The 19,131-nt window shown below is 41.9% G+C and overlaps 1 protein-coding gene across 2 annotated transcripts in view; it reads right to left on the reverse strand.

The window, feature by feature from the left end:
* The window catches only part of col5a1 (procollagen, type V, alpha 1), a 72,075-nt gene extending 54,994 nt beyond the window's left edge, over nucleotides 1-17,081 (reverse strand). For both annotated transcript variants that reach the window (XM_076757846.1, XM_076757845.1), the window contains exons 1-2: nucleotides 16,755-17,081; nucleotides 3,270-3,437 (exon numbers count right to left, since the gene is read on the reverse strand). In XM_076757846.1, coding sequence (XP_076613961.1) covers nucleotides 3,270-3,437; nucleotides 16,755-16,854 — 268 coding nt within the window. In that variant the 5' untranslated portion in view covers nucleotides 16,855-17,081. The remainder of the gene's footprint in view (nucleotides 1-3,269; nucleotides 3,438-16,754) is intronic.
* Nucleotides 17,082-19,131: the final 2,050 nt, after the last annotated feature.

Here is a 19,131-nt window from a genome sequence, read left to right on the forward strand (position 1 = left end):
TTACACTGGCAGCACCACCATCAGTGTCTGACTGAAAAAGTCTGGGAGACTCAAAGACAACCCCAGACATCTCAACCAGCCAATCAGGCACAACCCAACAATTTCCTCCAGATTAAATAACCAATTAAAGCTGCCTTTTATTTTGACGGTGGGTGAACTACAGCATTTGAGTTGGAGGGAGGTCTTACTTACAAGTTACAGGAGACGGAGAGAGCGGTTTGCCAACCTGTCTCCAGTTTCACCCCGGTGGCATTTGACATCTACACCTCAATTATTTGTCTTCATTTACCAAATTTACAGAATCTCTAAGAATGCCTCAAAAGTCAGGGAGGAGCTTGAGTTCTGCCAGCACTTTGACTGATTCTCTCAACCATCTGTCAGTGTGCATACAAGCAGGTAAATGGGGTAGAAAGTCTTGTGTCCTGTAATTGGTCATTCAGTCATCACCGTGTCCAAATCCCTCCTCCTGTATGAGACAAGCAGCATTCCAGTGGGACTGCGCATTGCTGCAGAGACAACAAGTGTACCTGTCCGCCTGTGCGCAAAAAAAAAGGAAGAATCGTGGACAAAGACAGCAAAAAGGAGGAGGATGAATGCGCGTGACCCTGAATGTACGTAGCTCTAATGGAAAGGTGGGAAAAGATACAAGTGCATGAGGTTCAAGGCCCCAGTAACACCATGTGACTAAAGCTGTGGAGTTTAAAGGAGCTGTAAGAACTGATAATAAAATGGTTATCGGATATGTGCGTTTTGGTCTATGCAATCTTAACTGATTCTTAAAATAAAAGTGTGTTTCTACTTAAATGAGGAAACACTTAAGGTAATAAACACAGGCAAAGTGCCACGCCATGTGTACAGTCAATATTGCTTAAGGCTTTATGAAGTTAATAGAATATGTCAATCACCACTATCGCTTTTACAGCGTGTGATCTTAGCTTAGCCATCTGAATCTCACTGCAGGCCGCCACAGAGGGCCTTCACCGAATGGCCAGTGCCATCGAGCCACAGAAGTCCAGACCACAAGTATGACGGCTTACCCCATTCAGACACAATGTAAGAGCCATTGCATCATTCTGTCCTTACTGCTGTGTTCATGCTGAGCGTCCATGATGGCAAACACACAGACATGGGGTGATTTGAATTTGTGCATAGGCATTCATAGATGCTATTTAATAACGAGTAACTAGATGAGGTCAGACTGTTGAGAGGAGGGAAGTGTTGGGTATAAAAGTTAAGTAGGGCAGACGGCTTCATTGCCTGTTTCTTCACTTCTCATTCACATAATAAAGGTAAGAAAGGCCGCTTCTGTTTTCAGTGCCTCAGTAGTTTCAAATGAATCATCCCTTCCACATGTTTGCCTAATGATTGCATGTCTGCACTCGCTCTTTTCCAACACATCATCACAGACTGTCTGTGGTTATGGGGTCGCAGGCCAGTGTGTTCCCAATCAGAGCTACTGTGGTTTTCATTGCCAACATTACAGTCATAACAAAACAAGCGTGTTTGCATGCTTTTCTTTTCTATACGTGGCATTTTTTTACCTTTAGGAGGCAGGATGCTGGGTTGATAATTCAGGAAAATTGTGCCTCCAGGCTTCAGGCCAAAGTCATAATTCAGTAGCAAACTTAGTTATAGGGAAAAAAGAGGTGGATAGAATGATCTCACAAGTTTAGCTGCCTTCTGGAATATATTAGCTGTACATCCTCTTAATGGCAAAGCGACTAGATTTTAAGTCCTTTGAGCCACAGACAGCTAGTTATTCTGTTTGCACCTTAAGACTGTGTGGTGCCTGTTATGAACTCCTCCAAGTGGGTTTGTTTTATGTGGACTGTTATTTTGGATGATCCAGAGTAGCATGTGTATAATTATAGCATGTGTATCTAAACAGAGACTCATATGGGCTCTGCTGTCATAGAGCTTCAAAGTGAACAGTATTTGTTTGATTGGAGAGCATGATAGGGCATGTGGGCCATAGGATCCCTGTGGCTCTGCTTTAAGCCCCAAAGAAGAGCCATGACATGGATCAAAGGTCCACTAAGGCCAATGCAATGTCTCAGAGGACCATGAATGGGGCTGTCATCCAATCTAAGCTTTGTGGGAGCTTTGCTCACAGGAAGGGTTATTATTTCTCCCTCTTTTCTGCATCTGAACCACATCACTGCTCTTTTTTTTTTTTTTTGGCTTTTTATATCTTTAAGCTGCAGGGAAAACCAATCACAATAATTTCAGAAACTGGTTGTCTCGGTCACAGAATTATGGTTTTGAATTTCGGTACAGTAAAAAAAAAAAAAAAAAAAAAGCACACAGAAAAGCAGCTTAGCATGTCTCACCAGACAGAGTTTAGATGAAATACAAAGGGACAAAAAAACACTGCAAGGCAGCAGCAGTCTAGGAGAAATGATAGAGGGAAAAATTATGGCGCTTGAGGGAAAATAAAGAGAGAGAAGGAGGGAGGAAAGTGAGGAAAGATTGCCGGAGAGGGAGGAGAGAGAGGAAAGTACTACTGCAGCACACCATAGAGCAGTAACCCAAAGCCACGTCAGCACAATAGAACAAGGCTAAAGTGGAACCCCAGACTTCCCTCCCCTCTGCCACCCCTATTTTCACTGCTTTTCCATCGTCCGGCTCCTCCTACCAAATCAAATATTACAGGGCTGGTTTTCTCATGCATCTGGTGTGTGTTTTCAAGGGGGGTGAATTAACATGCATTATCTTTATTTATCCCGAGATTTCACTCAACATTTCATGTGTGTGACTCAGCAACTGGACTAACCCAGTTACCAGAAGTGTCCAGATGTGCTAGACAGCTCTCATTTCTTTACAAGTACAACTCTTACAGTAAAAGCTGTAGACATGCAGTGTATGTCTTATGATGGCGTAAACAACTTTACAGGGAGTGCAAGAAGAAACAGCAGGCATAAGAGCTCATAAACCAAATATAGAGTTGACATAAATAATGAAGTTAGAGGAGCCAAAAAACTACTGCTGCCATGAGGGCAGTGAAAGGAACAGGAGGTGGGAGCAAATACAAACTGCTTTCCAGCTATGTTTAAATGTTGTAATCCCAGTTTACTATGATGTGAGGTGAAAGGTCATAGAGCTGAGAAGATGGCAAGACTGTGGAGCAGAGACACCTTGATGAGCTTAAGATCTTGGAGAAGCTATAACATCTGTAGTGTAGTATGGAAAAATGAGCTGGTTTGTTTGATGTCTGGACAGAAACAATAAAGAGGGAGCGAAACACTGTGTGTCTTGAGTCAGATACTCACCTGGATACAGCTGTTTGGTGGGGGCGCTGAGCTGGGCATCTTTGGATACTCTGTAAGCCACATCGGGTCCTTGTGTTGACCGCCTATGTGAGCAGAAACCCGTTGTTTTTGTAACACCCTCAGGTAAATTGTGAAAATCTAAAATCTTCAAGAGGTCTGCTGGTTCCGCTACAGAGAGGAAAAAGAGACACAGACGAAAGAAGGATGTTAGATATTTTTAAAAACGGGTTGAAATAGCACTTAAATTGCCTCAACATTTGCCCAAACTCCAGAGTACACGTTGCCAAATTTACAGCCCGTATATCATATTGTTTATACAAAGCATATATAGATACAACCTTTTAAAAATCCCAGAATTTCTGCATATCAAATAAGCCTTAATTATGGCCAATCTTTTGACCATTCTCTCTATTTTTTGTCTTTTGCTGACTCAGAAGCTCTAGTTACTCAGCAGGAGATCTCACTGTTGTGGTTCGGAGAAGATTTCTGTTATCCATTTAGGCGCTAAACAGAGATATGCCCATTTATAGATCACCATGATCATGGGTTAGAGCAGCAAAACCCATCCTTCCATCTATTTCCCTGCGAAGCTAAATCTACCGCTGCCTCCCTTTGGCCACAACCATGCAATTAGCACACTTTCAGGCCAGTCGTCCCGGCTGTAACCAGGCCACCACAGAAGTACACTGGGTCAGAACAATGTGACATGGGGTTTGACCCTGGACCGCATCCACGCATGCCAAAACCACCCAGGACAAACAGCTGTTCCTGCAGCCAGATGTACACACAACGAGCTGCGCAATGACACCCATTAGCATGCAGCCAAATCCCAGCAAAGATGTGGACAGCAAAGGACATTGGGTCATGTCTATAGGGACCTTATAACAGGGACCTTACATAAAGACAAGGGCTGTCAGAGCGGTTTAGAGGAGGGCAAACACTAAAGTGAGGAAGCAAACCAAACAGAGGACAACAGACGGATTTTATGGCATAGGAGTTCAAGAAATAAAACAAAGACAGGTTGTTGTTATGTGAGTGTGGAGAGTCAAAGGCAACCCACACCCACACACACACACACACACACACACAGGTACAGCAGTCCTAGTGTCAGGCTACAAAGACCACACACACCGTTCAGAAAAAAAAAACCTTTCAATAGCCCCATCCATCTGAGAGTGAAAGGGATGCTGGGAAAGGTGGAAAGGGGAATGGGCGGAGTGAGTGTGTTTGTACGTTCTGCGTTACCCTGCAACAACCTCCAGCTGGATGTCATTACACATGGCTCACGTGCAGCGCAGATCAATTAAAAAAAACAACTCGACATTCTTAAACAGAGATCTCCATTTAAGCTTTGGCTGCACGTGTTTGTGCACAGCTGTGCAGTGATGATGGAAAAAAAAAAAACCCTTCCTCCTCATCAGCTGGAGTCTTTATGCATGCTGCCCACGTTATCTTATTATCAACAAGACAAAGACCCGAGAAAGCAGGCTGAGACTATCCAAGATCAAAAGTTCATCTAAAGTTCTTGATTTACAGAGCATGTGCCAAACAAATACAAAGCACAGTCTCACACACATCAGCTTGCAGCATAGACATCAGTCATGGAGTTGAACTTGTTTCCATTACTCAGCAAATGAAGTAACCCAAACACACTTTATAACAGTTTATACCTGTTTAAACACTCAATAATACACACAGCAGTCTGGAACAAGTCCATGCAGACAGTTCTGAGGACAAAATATGAGTCAGATACATTTGGTGTGTGGCGACTTCCTAATCAGGATGTTCTCATCTCATCTCACCCTTTATATCTCTGTCTCAGCCAGCCCACTCTTCCTGTCTTTGAGGAAGACTATTATCCAGTCCGAGGTCTGTAATTGTGTTTTTACACATTGTGAATGTGGAACCCTGCAGAAGGTGATTCTGACTTGGGGGACATATTAGGTGGATCTGTAATAGCAGCTTATCTGAGAGGAATATATAAATCCAAGCACCACACCCATCTGTTTCAAAACCCACCTAGGCCAGCATTTACACATGTCAAAAAGATAACTACATACACTCATATTCCTGAAGTGCATACCACAAAAGACAGAGCCTCTAAGTAGCTGAAGGGTCTAAACAAAAAGACAGCTTTGTCTGTCATCAACTCATAATGAAGAGACAGACAGAAACTCAGCCACCGGCCAGAAGATGTCTATCATTCACCATGATGACAGAGGTTCATTTAATGAGCTCGTCTCTCAGAGCTCTTCAACAGTCTAATAATATGTCAGAATGTCAAAGTGATGGCAAGTGTAGTTCTGTCATTAATCAAAAGCTGTGTTCTACATCGCAGTCACTTACTGGCCTACAAGTGGGAGATGGTGAGAGCTGATCATACGATATGTGATGCACATGATGCAAATCCTTACAATAAATGTCTGAAAAGATGAATAAATGTCAGCAGGGTCAGAGGATAGAGCATTAAAGCAAAGAGACTGATTCAGGGGACAGACAGGATTGAATTATTATGAAATGAAGGGTTCAGGGGTGTAGAACTAACAAGCACCCAGGACAGCATGATGACATCATATCTGCTTAATTACAGCATTTACATCTTAGCACTGAAGCTGTTTAATGCATTCGTTAACCATGGCGACAAAACAAACTTCTTGTAAAAATGGTTTATAACTGTCAACATAAACATATTAAATATTAAACATACAAACCTTTACGAGAGTTTGTTGAGTTTATATTGCAGACAATTGCTAAAATTTTATAACTCTGTTTTTTTTTTGGGAGGGGGCAAACTGTTTATAACTCGGTCTAGCTGGCTGAGGCTGGCTGAGAGATGTGGTGCAATTATTAGAAAACAATCCCTACATGTTTTATAATGGTGTAGTCGGCATTTATCAGGAAAAAATACTGCTAAATCTTTTCTTTTCACTACATTCTTGCAGTGTATAAGTTGCATAAATTTACCATCCATCAGACAAACTTCATACAGGATTTTAACAACCAGAAAATCCTGCTAGGGCTTCCTTAAATCCAAAGTCAGCTTCAGTGAGACAGACACAGGGAGCTATTGTTTCTCAGCCCCTCATATGAGAGAAGTAAGTGACACATAAACTGGCATATAAAGCATTTTCATTTAATACTGTTTTTAACAAGGGCCATGGTAGACCAAAGGCAAAGCTCACAGTTTCTGCACATTTCTCAGACGGCCACAAATGTTCCCTGTAAAAGCCTCAACAGTCTGCTTCAACACTACAGTAATTCCCTCTAACCTGCCAACATTCAACAGCACATCGTCCCTTGGGAAATAAATCAATCGATCACTGTCGGCTGCACAGAAGGAGCCCATACAAGGCATGGAAATAACCTGTCTGTCCTCCGCTTACACACAGCGACCACTGTCTGAATGACGGAGCTCACATGTCAGATTAAACTAAGTTGATCATGTTCATGTGGGGGTTTCTCTGTGATTCTCAGACTGTTACGACCAACCAGCCATGGCCTCCCTTTTCCATCTCCTCTTCATTCATGTTCATGTAGCCTCATCCTACCACACACAAGCCTCCCCGCTTCCTTATATGGACTTAACCTTGGACATGCCCTGCTGTTGGAGACGCTGGTGGTGACAGGTACAAACACTCACTCCACATCTTACCTCATATAATCAATGAATAAACTTACTTCCCTCCCTGGAATTCTCATTTAAGTGCTAAAGTACTCAAAACGTCAATAAATAAGCTCTCATTTCACGTCACTTTGTGCTTGAGATGCTTTTTTTTTTTTGCTTTTAGCACAAACACATAAACACCACCAGTGGCTGATGCCAAACTTGTCTTTAAATTTGCAGGATCGCTAATTTTTAATTATTTTTCATAAGCTGAAAACAGCAAGTACAGTGACACTTTGCACAGGAAGTCACTCAATTAAGGGAATTTGGGATCCTAGTACCAGTTTGCAGCTTAACAATACAATAGGTGTTTGCTTTTGGCCTGTGGCCCACCAATAGGTTTCAGTCTTGGCACTCCAAGGGAAAAGTCTGGACACCCCTGGTTTAGAAAACAACACACAACAACTGTGATAAATGATTCAAAGTAGTTCCTTGAGGCAGAAGCAGCATAGGCTCACAGTGCATCATAACAATATGGCTGTCACAATAACAATAACAACATCATAATAACAGCCAGCTCAGCACCGCAGGCAAAGAAGAAAAAAGGGGGAGTCCGTGAGGAGCATCCAGTCCATGCTAACTGTGTCACGACCCCCGCTGTTTCTTTTCCTAATCCACACTGACACAAAGTAATCCCATGAAGATCAGCCGCTTTTTGAGAAGGAAACAATTGTCATCAGGATGCTGCCCTCATTCCATACCTGTTAACCTCTCTTTCCTTCCATCAATCAGCCTCCTATGTCATCAAACTGTTCCACTCTCTCATTTCTATTTTCCAATTTCCTTTTTCCTAATGCGGCATCTGTTGTATTAGTTTGTTCATCCAAGGTTTTAGATCCCCTGATGGATCTAAATGCAACCACAGGGCCTCTGCTGGGTCACCTGGAGGTGAGCCAGGTGGAGAGGGCCAATTAGCAGCTTAGAGGAAAAGAGGACGGGGGAAGGATAGCAGGATTTATCTCTATCCAAACACCAGCTAAAACAGAACAGATCTATCATAAAGTCTGAGAAACATTAAATGTCTTTTCCAAAAAAGCAACTCACCTGATGCAAAAAGCCAAAAAAAAAAGTCTGTGAGAAAAGGCAGTCAGACAAACAACTCAGCTCTATTTCCCTCTCTGTTTGACGCACTCTCACACACCTTCATTCATGGATTTCTGTCACCGGCAGTCGACCTTCCAGCGGAAGCTGTCCTGACCACATCCTAAGCCGCAGGTAAGGGTCTCAGTCCCACCTTGTTAAGCTGAGATGTTTACCCACTTAGCATGGCAGATCCCTCGGGGGACCAACACCTCTGGCACTGGATGCTAAAAATAAGTTTCCCTCTGACCACAGGCCCTCACATCCAAGAGGCAGGTCCTCCACACATACACACAAACTGTTTATATGACACGGTCATGTGTACATTTGCTCTTTGCCGGTCTGCTGTCGCTCTTCGGCTGCTTTCATGGATGAAACATGACACAGAGAAGTAATACTGTAAATACAGTGTATCCTTTAAGCTTTAGCTCTTTGGAAGCGTTTTTTCATCTGTAAATAAAAACAGCTTCTTTCCATTGCTCCTCGTGTTGAGCATACTTTGCCACCATCAACACAACGGGGCAATATTCCAGATGTCAGTAAGGCTCAAACATCTCTGCTGTCCACAAGTATGCATTTACAACATCATGACAAGAGCAAGGACATAACACGCTAAAGGGGGATTGAAAATAGGCTGAGCTGGGCTGTTCCTAAAGTGTAAGTATGGTTCACGACTTAAAAGGTTCACACAGGATTAATCCGTCTTGACTTGGTTTATGAAAACTGCAAAGCCCAACTTGTCTTCTTGGCTCTACACGAGTGTGTTTTGCTATCAAACCCTCTGGTTTAATGTTTTAAAACTTGTTTTCCTGAAAGGTAAACTCTTAGATAGATGCGGTATGAAGAATCCACTTCTACTCCCACAGCTAGCTCTTCCCAAGCCATGTGCCCGGTAGAAACTTGTAAGTGTAATGTACAAATTAGTCAGCAAAGTGCTGCATCTTTGATGTGATGTGCTAAAAGTGGAGCGGTTAACTTTGTTTTCAGCCTTTTATGGGTTTGTTTGTCAGACATGGGTTGGATGAGGTTGCAGCAAAGTAAAGGATAATGAATTCATAAAAGCACATGGTTCAAGTGTGAATTATTTTTAAATGTGTGGTTAAACTTACTACATTACAACTGACTGTTACAGAGAAAAGGGGGTATGATGTGGTTTTGCAAATATATTCCCCTCCCTAACTCACTACACTTTCTTTCTTTCACCTTTTTTCTCTCTTTCTCTGAACAGTAGCTTGAGTGCTGCATTCATAATCCTGCTCTTGGCTCAGTGCCAAGACTGTGGTGGATCCCATTCCCCTAACCTATCCATCTATCCTCCATTTCCACAAATGCGCGCACACACACACACACACACACACACACACACACACACTCTGTAACAACACTTAGTGACTCCAGACGGCACCATTTCATTTGACAGGAGGAGGGGTGCCGGACCAGTGAATTAGGACTTTTTCATGGGGGGGAGATTAACATTCTTCTCTCTTTCCCTGCCCCCTATCCTCCTCCTCTAGCCCTTCCTGAAGTGAGGCCTGACTCTCCTGGCACATGCTTGACCTGGCGCTGAGGACAAGGAGTAATTAGCAGCCATAAAGAGGACCCTGCCTCTCTTGGAAACCAGCACAGCTGAAAACAAGAATGCCCAATGAGAGACTTCCCCCTCCTAGAGCGCATCACAGACAGGCAGGGTGTAAGAGGTTTTTTTATTTCACCTGATTCTGTTATAAAACCTAAACTGAAGCCAACTGTTGTCAAGATGGAGCCTCACTGTGTGTACAGCAGGTTACAATTAAAGCCCTGACTTTAATTACTTAAAGCAAGACTGTGTAACTTTTAAAAGAAGAAGTAAGACATCCTTCCTCTGACTTAAGTGGAATTCATAAGCAATAAACATGCCTTTGCTCAATTCCATACATTCAAGAGATTTATAGCTACAGCCTAATTTGGTTAAGGATAACCACCACCTCATGCTAGCTAATTTAGCTAGGCATTACTATGTAACTGACTCTACTGTTACGCCTTTAAGCCATTTATCATTATACCATATTTGCCATTTGTGGCCACTGCTGAGCACAGGTTGCAAAGGCTCGCTTCAGGAGGGTTTCCCAAAGGAAACTGTTTAGTTGAGATGATAAGATGCCTGGATGCTAACACAAGGCCTGATCAATCCTAACAGGATGCCATTGGCAGTGTGAAATAGTGCCTCTGATCTTTTCCCCTTGAGTTCATGTTTTCCTGCAAAATACTAAATCATCAAGATGTCAGGTCCAAGAATCTGACAACAAAAAAAACCTTAAGACACACTTCTGTCAACACTGACCTTAAGTTGTTGCTTCTGGGTTTCATGTGACCAGACCTGGGAATCATACTGCAGGCATTACGCTTGCTAGATTGAACACATTATATACACTGCATGGACATCCTGTGAGAGAACTTACACTACTGCAGACATGCAACGCACAAGTGAACTAATGTCAGCAAAAACCTGAATGGGATGTCAGTTAGCAAGATGGCAAGCGATCACACACACCCCTGCACCTCAGCTTAATTAAACCTACCAAATCACTGCCAGAGAGACTTCTTGGCAATCGCTGCTCCTCTACATGTAAGCTTTGCAGTTCAAATTAAATAAATACTCAAATTAAGGTTGTTAAGTTACACCAGTGTACAATATATTATACTCACACGTGCAGTGCTGAAGACAAGGTAAACTTACAATAAACTGACAACAGTAGGTGCAGTTTAGCAAAAGTTAAAAAGTTAATGCTAAAGTATTAGCATTAGCAACAGCAACCATCATGCTATCTGCTGCTTTATTTTGAACAAAGAGAAAGTATGAATGGCAGCCAGGTGAAAGTAGGTGGCTACAACAGGGTGAGTTTTTTTGAGTCTCAAAGGCAACTGAAGACAGTGCCGGAAGACACCGACATCTGCAAATGTCTGCAAATGTCTGACCTCACATGCCAGTATCAGTTAAGTTTCATTTTATCAGCCGGCTTTAATCCAGACTTTTCGGGACGCTGACCCAGTGACCCGAGCTGAGAGCTGCACGTGAAAGCAGCAGCGGGGAGGAAGAGGCAGAGGAGGAAATGAGAAGAGTGAGATCTTTTTGTTTATACACCTCACGCCTTCATGATCAACTCATTCTGACGTTCGACATGAGATATTCAAAGATTAACCGCAGCTCCTAACCACTAAACGACAGGAAATACCAAGCAAGATGAATCTGGAACACAAGGAATGACAAGCAGGTCGGACAGAAGCACATGCATAGACAGCCTCAGAAACATCCACCCAAAATCAGCCGTACCCCTCCACCTACAGACGTGCTGTCACACAAAAACACAAGCACACAGACCTGAAAGATGATCCAGAGGACAGAGACGTTTTCTGACCAGAGCTTCTCTTGTGTACTCTGAGGCTCTGTGCTTTAGTCGGACTCTTATTGCTTTAACAGGGGGAATACCAGATGGTTTACTTCACTGTCTCCATACTGCAGCTCACAGCAGTGAAGATAAATCACTGTCTGCCGTCCACCACAGACTAAGATGGAAAAACTGAGTCAAGACTCCACGGTGCACCTCTGAATGCTCATTTACAGCAAGAAACTACAGGAATGGTACTTTTGAAGCTCATGTGTGATGTCTTCTCCCAATTCCATCCTCTGTAGTTTTGCCTCCTTTTCCACCAGTTTCATTCAGTTTTATTTTCTAACCTCCATGAGCAATGTTATTTCCCTTTGCCTGTTTTATCTTTCACTGAATTGTGGCCTTTTCCTCATTCTGTCTCTCCGCAGCAGATCTGGTTTTGAAGGCAGACTGCTGAGAAACTCATGATAAAAGCAGGCCCTGTAGCACTGACATTACAGAACCATTTCCTCTCACCCAGATTCAGAGACGACCATTATTCCAGCACCGACACACTGACAAAAACAATGAAACTGAATCTAATAAACAGAAATCCTGCACAATAGTGAAACTTTTCCCTTTGTTAAGGACAATCCAGGACTGACACACACAAGTAAGGCCCACCAAACCGAAGTGGCACATTTTCCAACACTTCACTGAGGGGCTGCGCCTCTTCGCTAATGATAGGAGTCAATCAAAATATGCAGTGTTTTCTCACAAGGGAGTTTCATCATCATCAGTGAACTCAATGACCCATAAACACTTGCAGAGAAACCCAGTACGGAGTCCACATAATCAATATATGGACACCAAGGTGCAGCAACAAGAGCGGATGAAAACATTAGAAATGATTTACGAGGATAGTTCATGTGCAACTAAAAGCATCGAAATTCACTATTAAACTCTGCTAATGCTTCTAGACTGATACAGGACATCACTGAATATTGACAAAACAGAAGTAAACAACATAACAAAAGCAGAAAATTCACAATTACAAGGCGATCGTGTCAACAATGTCTGAAGGGGGAGGAACCCACAGAGAGGATGGATAGAGAGAGAAAGTACTGGCTCCAGTGAGGTGTGGAAAGAGTGACGAAACAGGATAATCAAAAGGAACATTTAGGCTATCAATCATTGTTCTGGTGATAGTGATAACACACTTACTTACGCTGCAGCGTAAGGCACACTGCTATTATTTTTACAAACTCAGCTATAAGCCTGCAGATGTTATTCGATTAGGAATTTTCTCTAAAACCAGGACAGAATGGTGTATTTTCTTTTGAAAAATGCAACAGTATTTTTTTTTTTCATGGTCCCCTGTTCCACCACGAATGGGAAGAAAACATCTGGAAGACATTTTTTCTGGCTTTTTGGAGGGCTTAGCAGACAGCACAATGGAACTTATCGATTCCAGATGTGAAGGCGCTCAGTGAAACAGCGAGGCCTTCTTCTGTTTATCCCTTTCGAATGTACGTAAGGATAAAACAAATATCTGCGCCTAATATATAGCATAATTCTTGAATCATGGTCATATTTCCTGTTTCCTTAGCATATGCGGTGGTCCTTTCAATACTCTTACATTACTCTATTACTACCAGCAGTGGCTTTGGCCAAAATCCATCCTTGTTTTCATTTGCACAAGGTATTCAAAGAATGTTATTTCAGTATTTTTGATGACTGACGTACTTTGCACAAGAAGGTTCAGGTCCTGTGTGAGTGTTTGTTACCTGCATAGACGATCCGAAAAAACTTCTGGTTAATTAACGATAACAAACCGCGGTGGAAAGAGTCTAAACATATTTTCTAAGACGTGTGAAAAGAGTCTATTGACTGAGGAAACTGAGTAGAAAAAGCAACTCAGCAGAAACACAAATGAAACCATTTGGAGAAGAAGAAGAAGAAGCAAGATTTGGTCTGATCATAAAACTACAAAACAACTGAGGTCTCACGCTAGGAGGCCGTGGCATTCGATTACATTTGAATGGATGTTATTCAGGCAGACATCTGAAAGTTTAGGAGCACAACTGTTGCAGAGATTATATTCCTAAAAACATTAAATGCTGACCTAAAATATATTTCCACACACTCTTTTCTCACTGACTTCCAAGAGTTAGAGGAAAATTTACAGAAACAAGGAGCAGTGGAGCTTCAAGAGCAAGAATTCCTTCCTTCAAGCAGTGAAACTGTAAACCCGGCAGCAGTGGCAATCTGAAAGTCCTGACCTTCACCTCTGAACTCTGACCCCTCCTCTCATTCCTAACCTCTATGTCTTATGGGCCTTCTGTTATTACCACTTTTCACATGGGTTTAAAGCAAAGTTTCCTCATTAATGCCAAGGCAAGATGACCTCCCTTAAGAACTGTGGACTATGACTTCACTCACTCTCTAATAAAGCTTGACTTACATTCAGTGCCTTGATCCTCTATGACCTCTGGTTGCAACTGACTTCAAACTATTTGGTAGTGTGCAAAAAAAAATCAATTCATACACTGAACACAAGAGGCATTTTCTGTCTTCACTGCTGGGTTTGTCAGTAGCTAAAATGCTATTTCATGATTAAAAAAAAAAAAAAAAAAAACTATTCCACTTTAGGCTAACAGGTGTAACAGGCTAACAAGCTAAGCTACTTTTGACTGCAGGCTTGTCTTTCTAATTAACTCTTTTTTGATACTAACTAAGGATGATGGGTAATGTGAAAGGCGTGTCTCGTGTGACAAACCCACAGAAAATTACCACCATATTCTGCAGTTAACCTCAGCTCTTAGGAGCACTTAGCATCTTCTGCTAACTGCTGTTAGTGGGGACCTACACCGAGCTAAAAGCAAAGTGAAGATTAAACTTATATCCACCAGGTGGACAGAAACTCAACTCCAGATGAATGCTAACATTGCTGTGTGTCTGTGATATGTAAAAACAGCTAACTGTTAGCTAGCATATTTGCCACAATGACTTCATAAAGTGATGTCAGTGCTGTGTTTTTAGCTTGTTCTGCTGCCTCCAGGTGGTGAAAAACATTAATGCAGCTTTATAAAGTAAAACTCAAAAATTTTACATTTGAATATCTAATAACAATCAGCTAAATGACAACAGTGATTCATATTAAAAATATTAGAAATAATATAAATTATTTCATTTAAAAGATGTGTTGACCATGAGATGAGTAGATCTGTGGATTTGGAAAAAAAAAGTCCATTATGCAACTAATTGAACTCCAACAATCCATGAAAGCATCATTAAGTGCTTTATGATGATTTATTAGTTGTCAGACATTAACATAATGCCAGATGTAACATCAGCTCTATAAAGCTTGTTCACAGACAGTGGTGTGTCGTTACAGTTGCACAATCACTTGTTTGTTTTAATTTCAGTGGAATGTAAAAATCACACAATATAAGGAAATTTAGCTTTTAATTTTGAGTTTACAGTTTTAGCCATCTAAATATTTGTTATACCTGTGCTTTCATGCAAGCATACTGTGTTTAGAGTTGACAAGTCTCAGATTTCCAGCGGTGGTGTGTCTGGACAGGCCAAGCTTTCAGATGAGTGTACATCCAGGTCCCCCTTGAGGCTAAGAGGTCATCTGGCAAGGGTCAAGATGGATTTTTTACCGCTGACAACCCGGCTAATTGTCAGTAATTACTGTTTGTCTATGATGATGGGGAGGATGCACGCAAAAATGCAGTGTTTCACAATGATCCCACATTGGTGTGAATATCAAAAATTTTATTCAATGCAATACTTAATGCTTCACTGAAATTCTGTGAAAAGGTGAAGAAAAGTAATTATCTTCAGCTTGAAGAACAAAATCATTAGTTTTCATAAAACTTGCATGTGGCTGGCACGCTGCGAGCACTCAGTCTTTCTCATTTGGCATGTGTCAAGTGTCACGTTTCAGGAATTATACCAGCACCCTTGAGGATAACTTACAAGACTCTGGTTGCTCTCCATCAGTATTAAGAGCTGATTAAATCCAGCTTGCAGCATCAAAATGGATTCAGCTCCATGCTCTCTGACAACCCACCAAAACTCAGGTCCAACTCCTCCTCTGCGATTAAAACTGACCCAGATCTGGATCCAGACTTTATACAGTGACCTAAGTTGTGTTCAGCTGAGAAACAGTGTTTATAATGCAACATGAAAAAACCCAGCTGCACTCATTCTTTTGTATGTTCAACAGTATAGCACATATGAGCTTCACTTCAATGGCATCTGTTTTTTCTTATAAGAACTTAAAGATTTCTACAATGGACCAAGCTTGAAATTGAGCATCCGGCCCAGTCAGGCCCTTCACATTCATACCATCAGCACAATCTTGAACACTTTAACTGTCCATACAGAAGAAGCCACCTGTTCACCTCAAAGTCCTGTGTCAGAGCCTCACAGCAGACAGCAGACCACCAACCATGCCAGGCAGCCTTAAGGTGCTAATAATACATGCAGGCCAGACCCCAGCCCCACTGCCACAGCACTGCATGACCTCTGAACACCCACGGGACACAACAGTGCCACAGACAAGTGTCTTACGATGACAAAAAGTCACTTCTTCCTTCAAGCATAAGGCCTGGGTTTCACTGATATTAAGTGACATACCAATCTTTTACATTAATTTTGTCAGACTCAGTTATATAACTCTGACCAGCATGAGGAGAATCTGCAGAATGCAATTAGTGGGTATGTGGGGTTTTGAGCCTTAGCAAAGGGCCCTGTGCTTTAGAAGCTGTGCGTCCTGGTGTTGGAGTCCTTAAGGCGGCTCCACCCTATCACTTCAGAAGAACTACGGCCCCTCCTCTCATGAAAATTATGCTCATCCCTCTCATCAGTTAAAAAGCGAGAGAAGAGCTTAAAAAAAAAAAGCCCCTTTAAACTTGACTTGCATGACAGCAAAGTTACAATTACAAAGCAGCAAGTCTGCAAAATGCAAAACAGAACTGGCCACCTGAAAAAGACTTTATTTGGATTTCAGGGACATTGTGTACAGTATATCTTTTCACTACTTTATGCATACAACAAGACACTGAGATTATATATTCAGGCCTACATCTATATCTATAAGCTACTGGAGGTTTTTGCAGAGCAGCTCCTCAGGCAGAATGAGTGGCCACCTCCATATCAACTCTCTGAACAGAAAACTTTCTCTCAAACTTGCAGCCTTTTGATACTTTGACAAGTCCCACAGTTTCGGGCAGACCATGCTGAATACATTAAGGCACCAAAAAAGGCACAAAGATGAGTTTAGGAGGAGGGGCGGACCTCACAGTGATCCACTATAACCAAAGAAAAACTTTTTCAGTGCAGCTCCGAGCTGGACCCAAAAATCTCACCGCTGCATCTTACCTGAACTTGCTTGCGATGTGACAAAAAGCAGAATCACCGCTAAAGTGATTTGGGCGTCCCTTATCCTCCGTTTAACTTTCCATCTTATATGGGTATCCATGACCGCCAGAGACGTCCACGGCAAGTGGATTCACTTTTCAACCTGGAGCAACTAATTAGACTTGCAACAACTTCTGGTCAGGACAGTACTAAAAGCCAAAAGTCCCAGAGAAAGAGAAAAAAGGGGGAGGGGGGGTGTATCGTTATTTCTCAAGCAGCCATAGGGGTTTGTTAGTGTGCGTTCCTCCAGCTAGTTGACGGATGGACACCCGTCTCTCCCGCACAGCTCCTCTCCTCTCTGCTCCTCTGAACTGTCCTGCACTGCTGCGCCTCCGTTCAGAAGTGTTGCCCCCTCTTTCAGTCGTCACGTACAGCCCCCTTCAAGTCCAACGGGGCAACGCACACAAAAAGTCTCTCCCCCCGGGCTGTCAGTCACGCCGCGGACAGCACGCTCGAGCAAATCAGAAGAGGCCGAGCACCAGAGCCAGCCCCGTTATTGGCCGTGGGAGGGAGGAAAAGTTGAGGGAAAGTTTCACGCCTCCGATTCTTGCGCTCGGAATTCTTTTACATGGAGTCCGCTGTTTGCAGAGGGGAGCGGGAAAAGCAAACTGCTGCACACGAGTCGTGCGCAAAGCATTTCATATGCGCCACTTTGTCGTGAATATGAGGGATTAAACCATGGCGAAGCTGTGGTGAATCAACAGGTGGGAGCCAGCATCCTACTGAACACCACTGTGAGGGGCTACTCTGAAAAGTTGTTTCATATATTTAGGAATCGCACGTGCCAGGTTGATGTTTCACTATTCCACACAGGGCCGCATTACCAACTTGTTTTACGTGTTAAATAACTAATTTTAACTTTATTATTTATGGTTATTTACTTTAAAAATACCAAAGTAGGTAACTGGTGGATACACAGAAAGTTACACTGCATGTCAAGTTTTGGTATTTGACAGTAATGTCACAATACCTGAATTAAACATCAATACAATACAGTTATTTAAAAAAAAAAAAAAAAACTATACCCCACCTCTTTTGATATCAGGTCAAAAGGTCTAAAAAGTCCAAAGCATGCACAAAATAGGATTATTACTGTTTTCAGATGTTTTTTCCTACCTTGTGAGTCATTCTTTAGGTTGTTATTAATAAATTGATACTTACTGGATGCATTGGTATCAAAAAAGTAACTATCAACACTTCTGACAGCCTAATTTGACAGTGGTGGAATGTAACTAAGTACATTTACTTAAGTACTGCACATATTTGAGGTTTCCTTGAGTCTTTGCTTTTCATGTTACTTTCAGCTTCTACTTCACTGCATTCATCTGCCAGCTTTAGTTACAAGCTACAACAATCAGAGTGCAGTCCTGTGCAAAGTAGTTCAAAATGAGCTCCACCAAAACAAACTACAGAAAAATCCTTTTTAAACATATCAAAGTATCAGAATACTTTGTCCTCACTGGTATTTGACTAATTGGAAATTTGTTTTCAGGATGTGCAGTCGTGTAGAATATCAAAGGAGGCATGTTCTTGTATAATATCTAACCGTGTGGCCCTGTGTCAAAAAACCCTTCTTAAATGAGGTGATATTGTGTTCACATGGTTGTATTTAATCAAATGAAGGTCTACAGATAGAGGGCGTTGAATGCTGTACAGACTGTAAAGCCCTTTGAGGCAAACTTGTGATTCATGATTTTAGGCTAATAAGATTGACATGACTAAATTTTAGAAATTCTTGTTCTGAGGCCTCCAAACATGTTAATGATTGTTTGATGATTCCACATGAGCAGACTGATGATGAAAATAATTAAAAAAAGGGGAAAAAAACCAAAACATTTTATTGTTTGATGCTTCTTAATGTTACCATTAAGATGCGATACTGTCACTGAGTTCACTATCTAAACTATCACCTGACCTTTGTCCACATCTTATAAAGGGCTCTTTGTCATAATCTATTTTAAGTCCTTAATTATCTTAATCTATATTCTGCTCAATATAGAAGTATGGTGCATATTCAGAAATCAATTTGTGTTCAAGCAAATTACCACAAATCAGTCGACACAGAAAACTCTGTGTCAGGTTGTATTCTGTACTTTCTGGATGTCTGAACAAAATGTAATAAAGAATGTAATAAAGCAGAGTGTCAATGTACATTTTTGTCTTAAAAAAAAAAAAAAGTGACCTTGAGGTTAAGATTTGTGCTCAAACATGCAGTGAAAAGTTTGAGAACCTGGCGGTGACAGGATACCTGCACAATGCCCAGGGGGCAGGAGGTGGAGGAGTCGACAGGAGTCCAACTGCAAGTTTTTGCTAACGCCTTAATCTGGTAGAAGTAGAT

This window comes from Chaetodon auriga, chromosome 19 (assembly GCF_051107435.1).
Source record: "Chaetodon auriga isolate fChaAug3 chromosome 19, fChaAug3.hap1, whole genome shotgun sequence".
Taxonomy (NCBI): Eukaryota; Metazoa; Chordata; class Actinopteri; order Chaetodontiformes; family Chaetodontidae; genus Chaetodon; species Chaetodon auriga.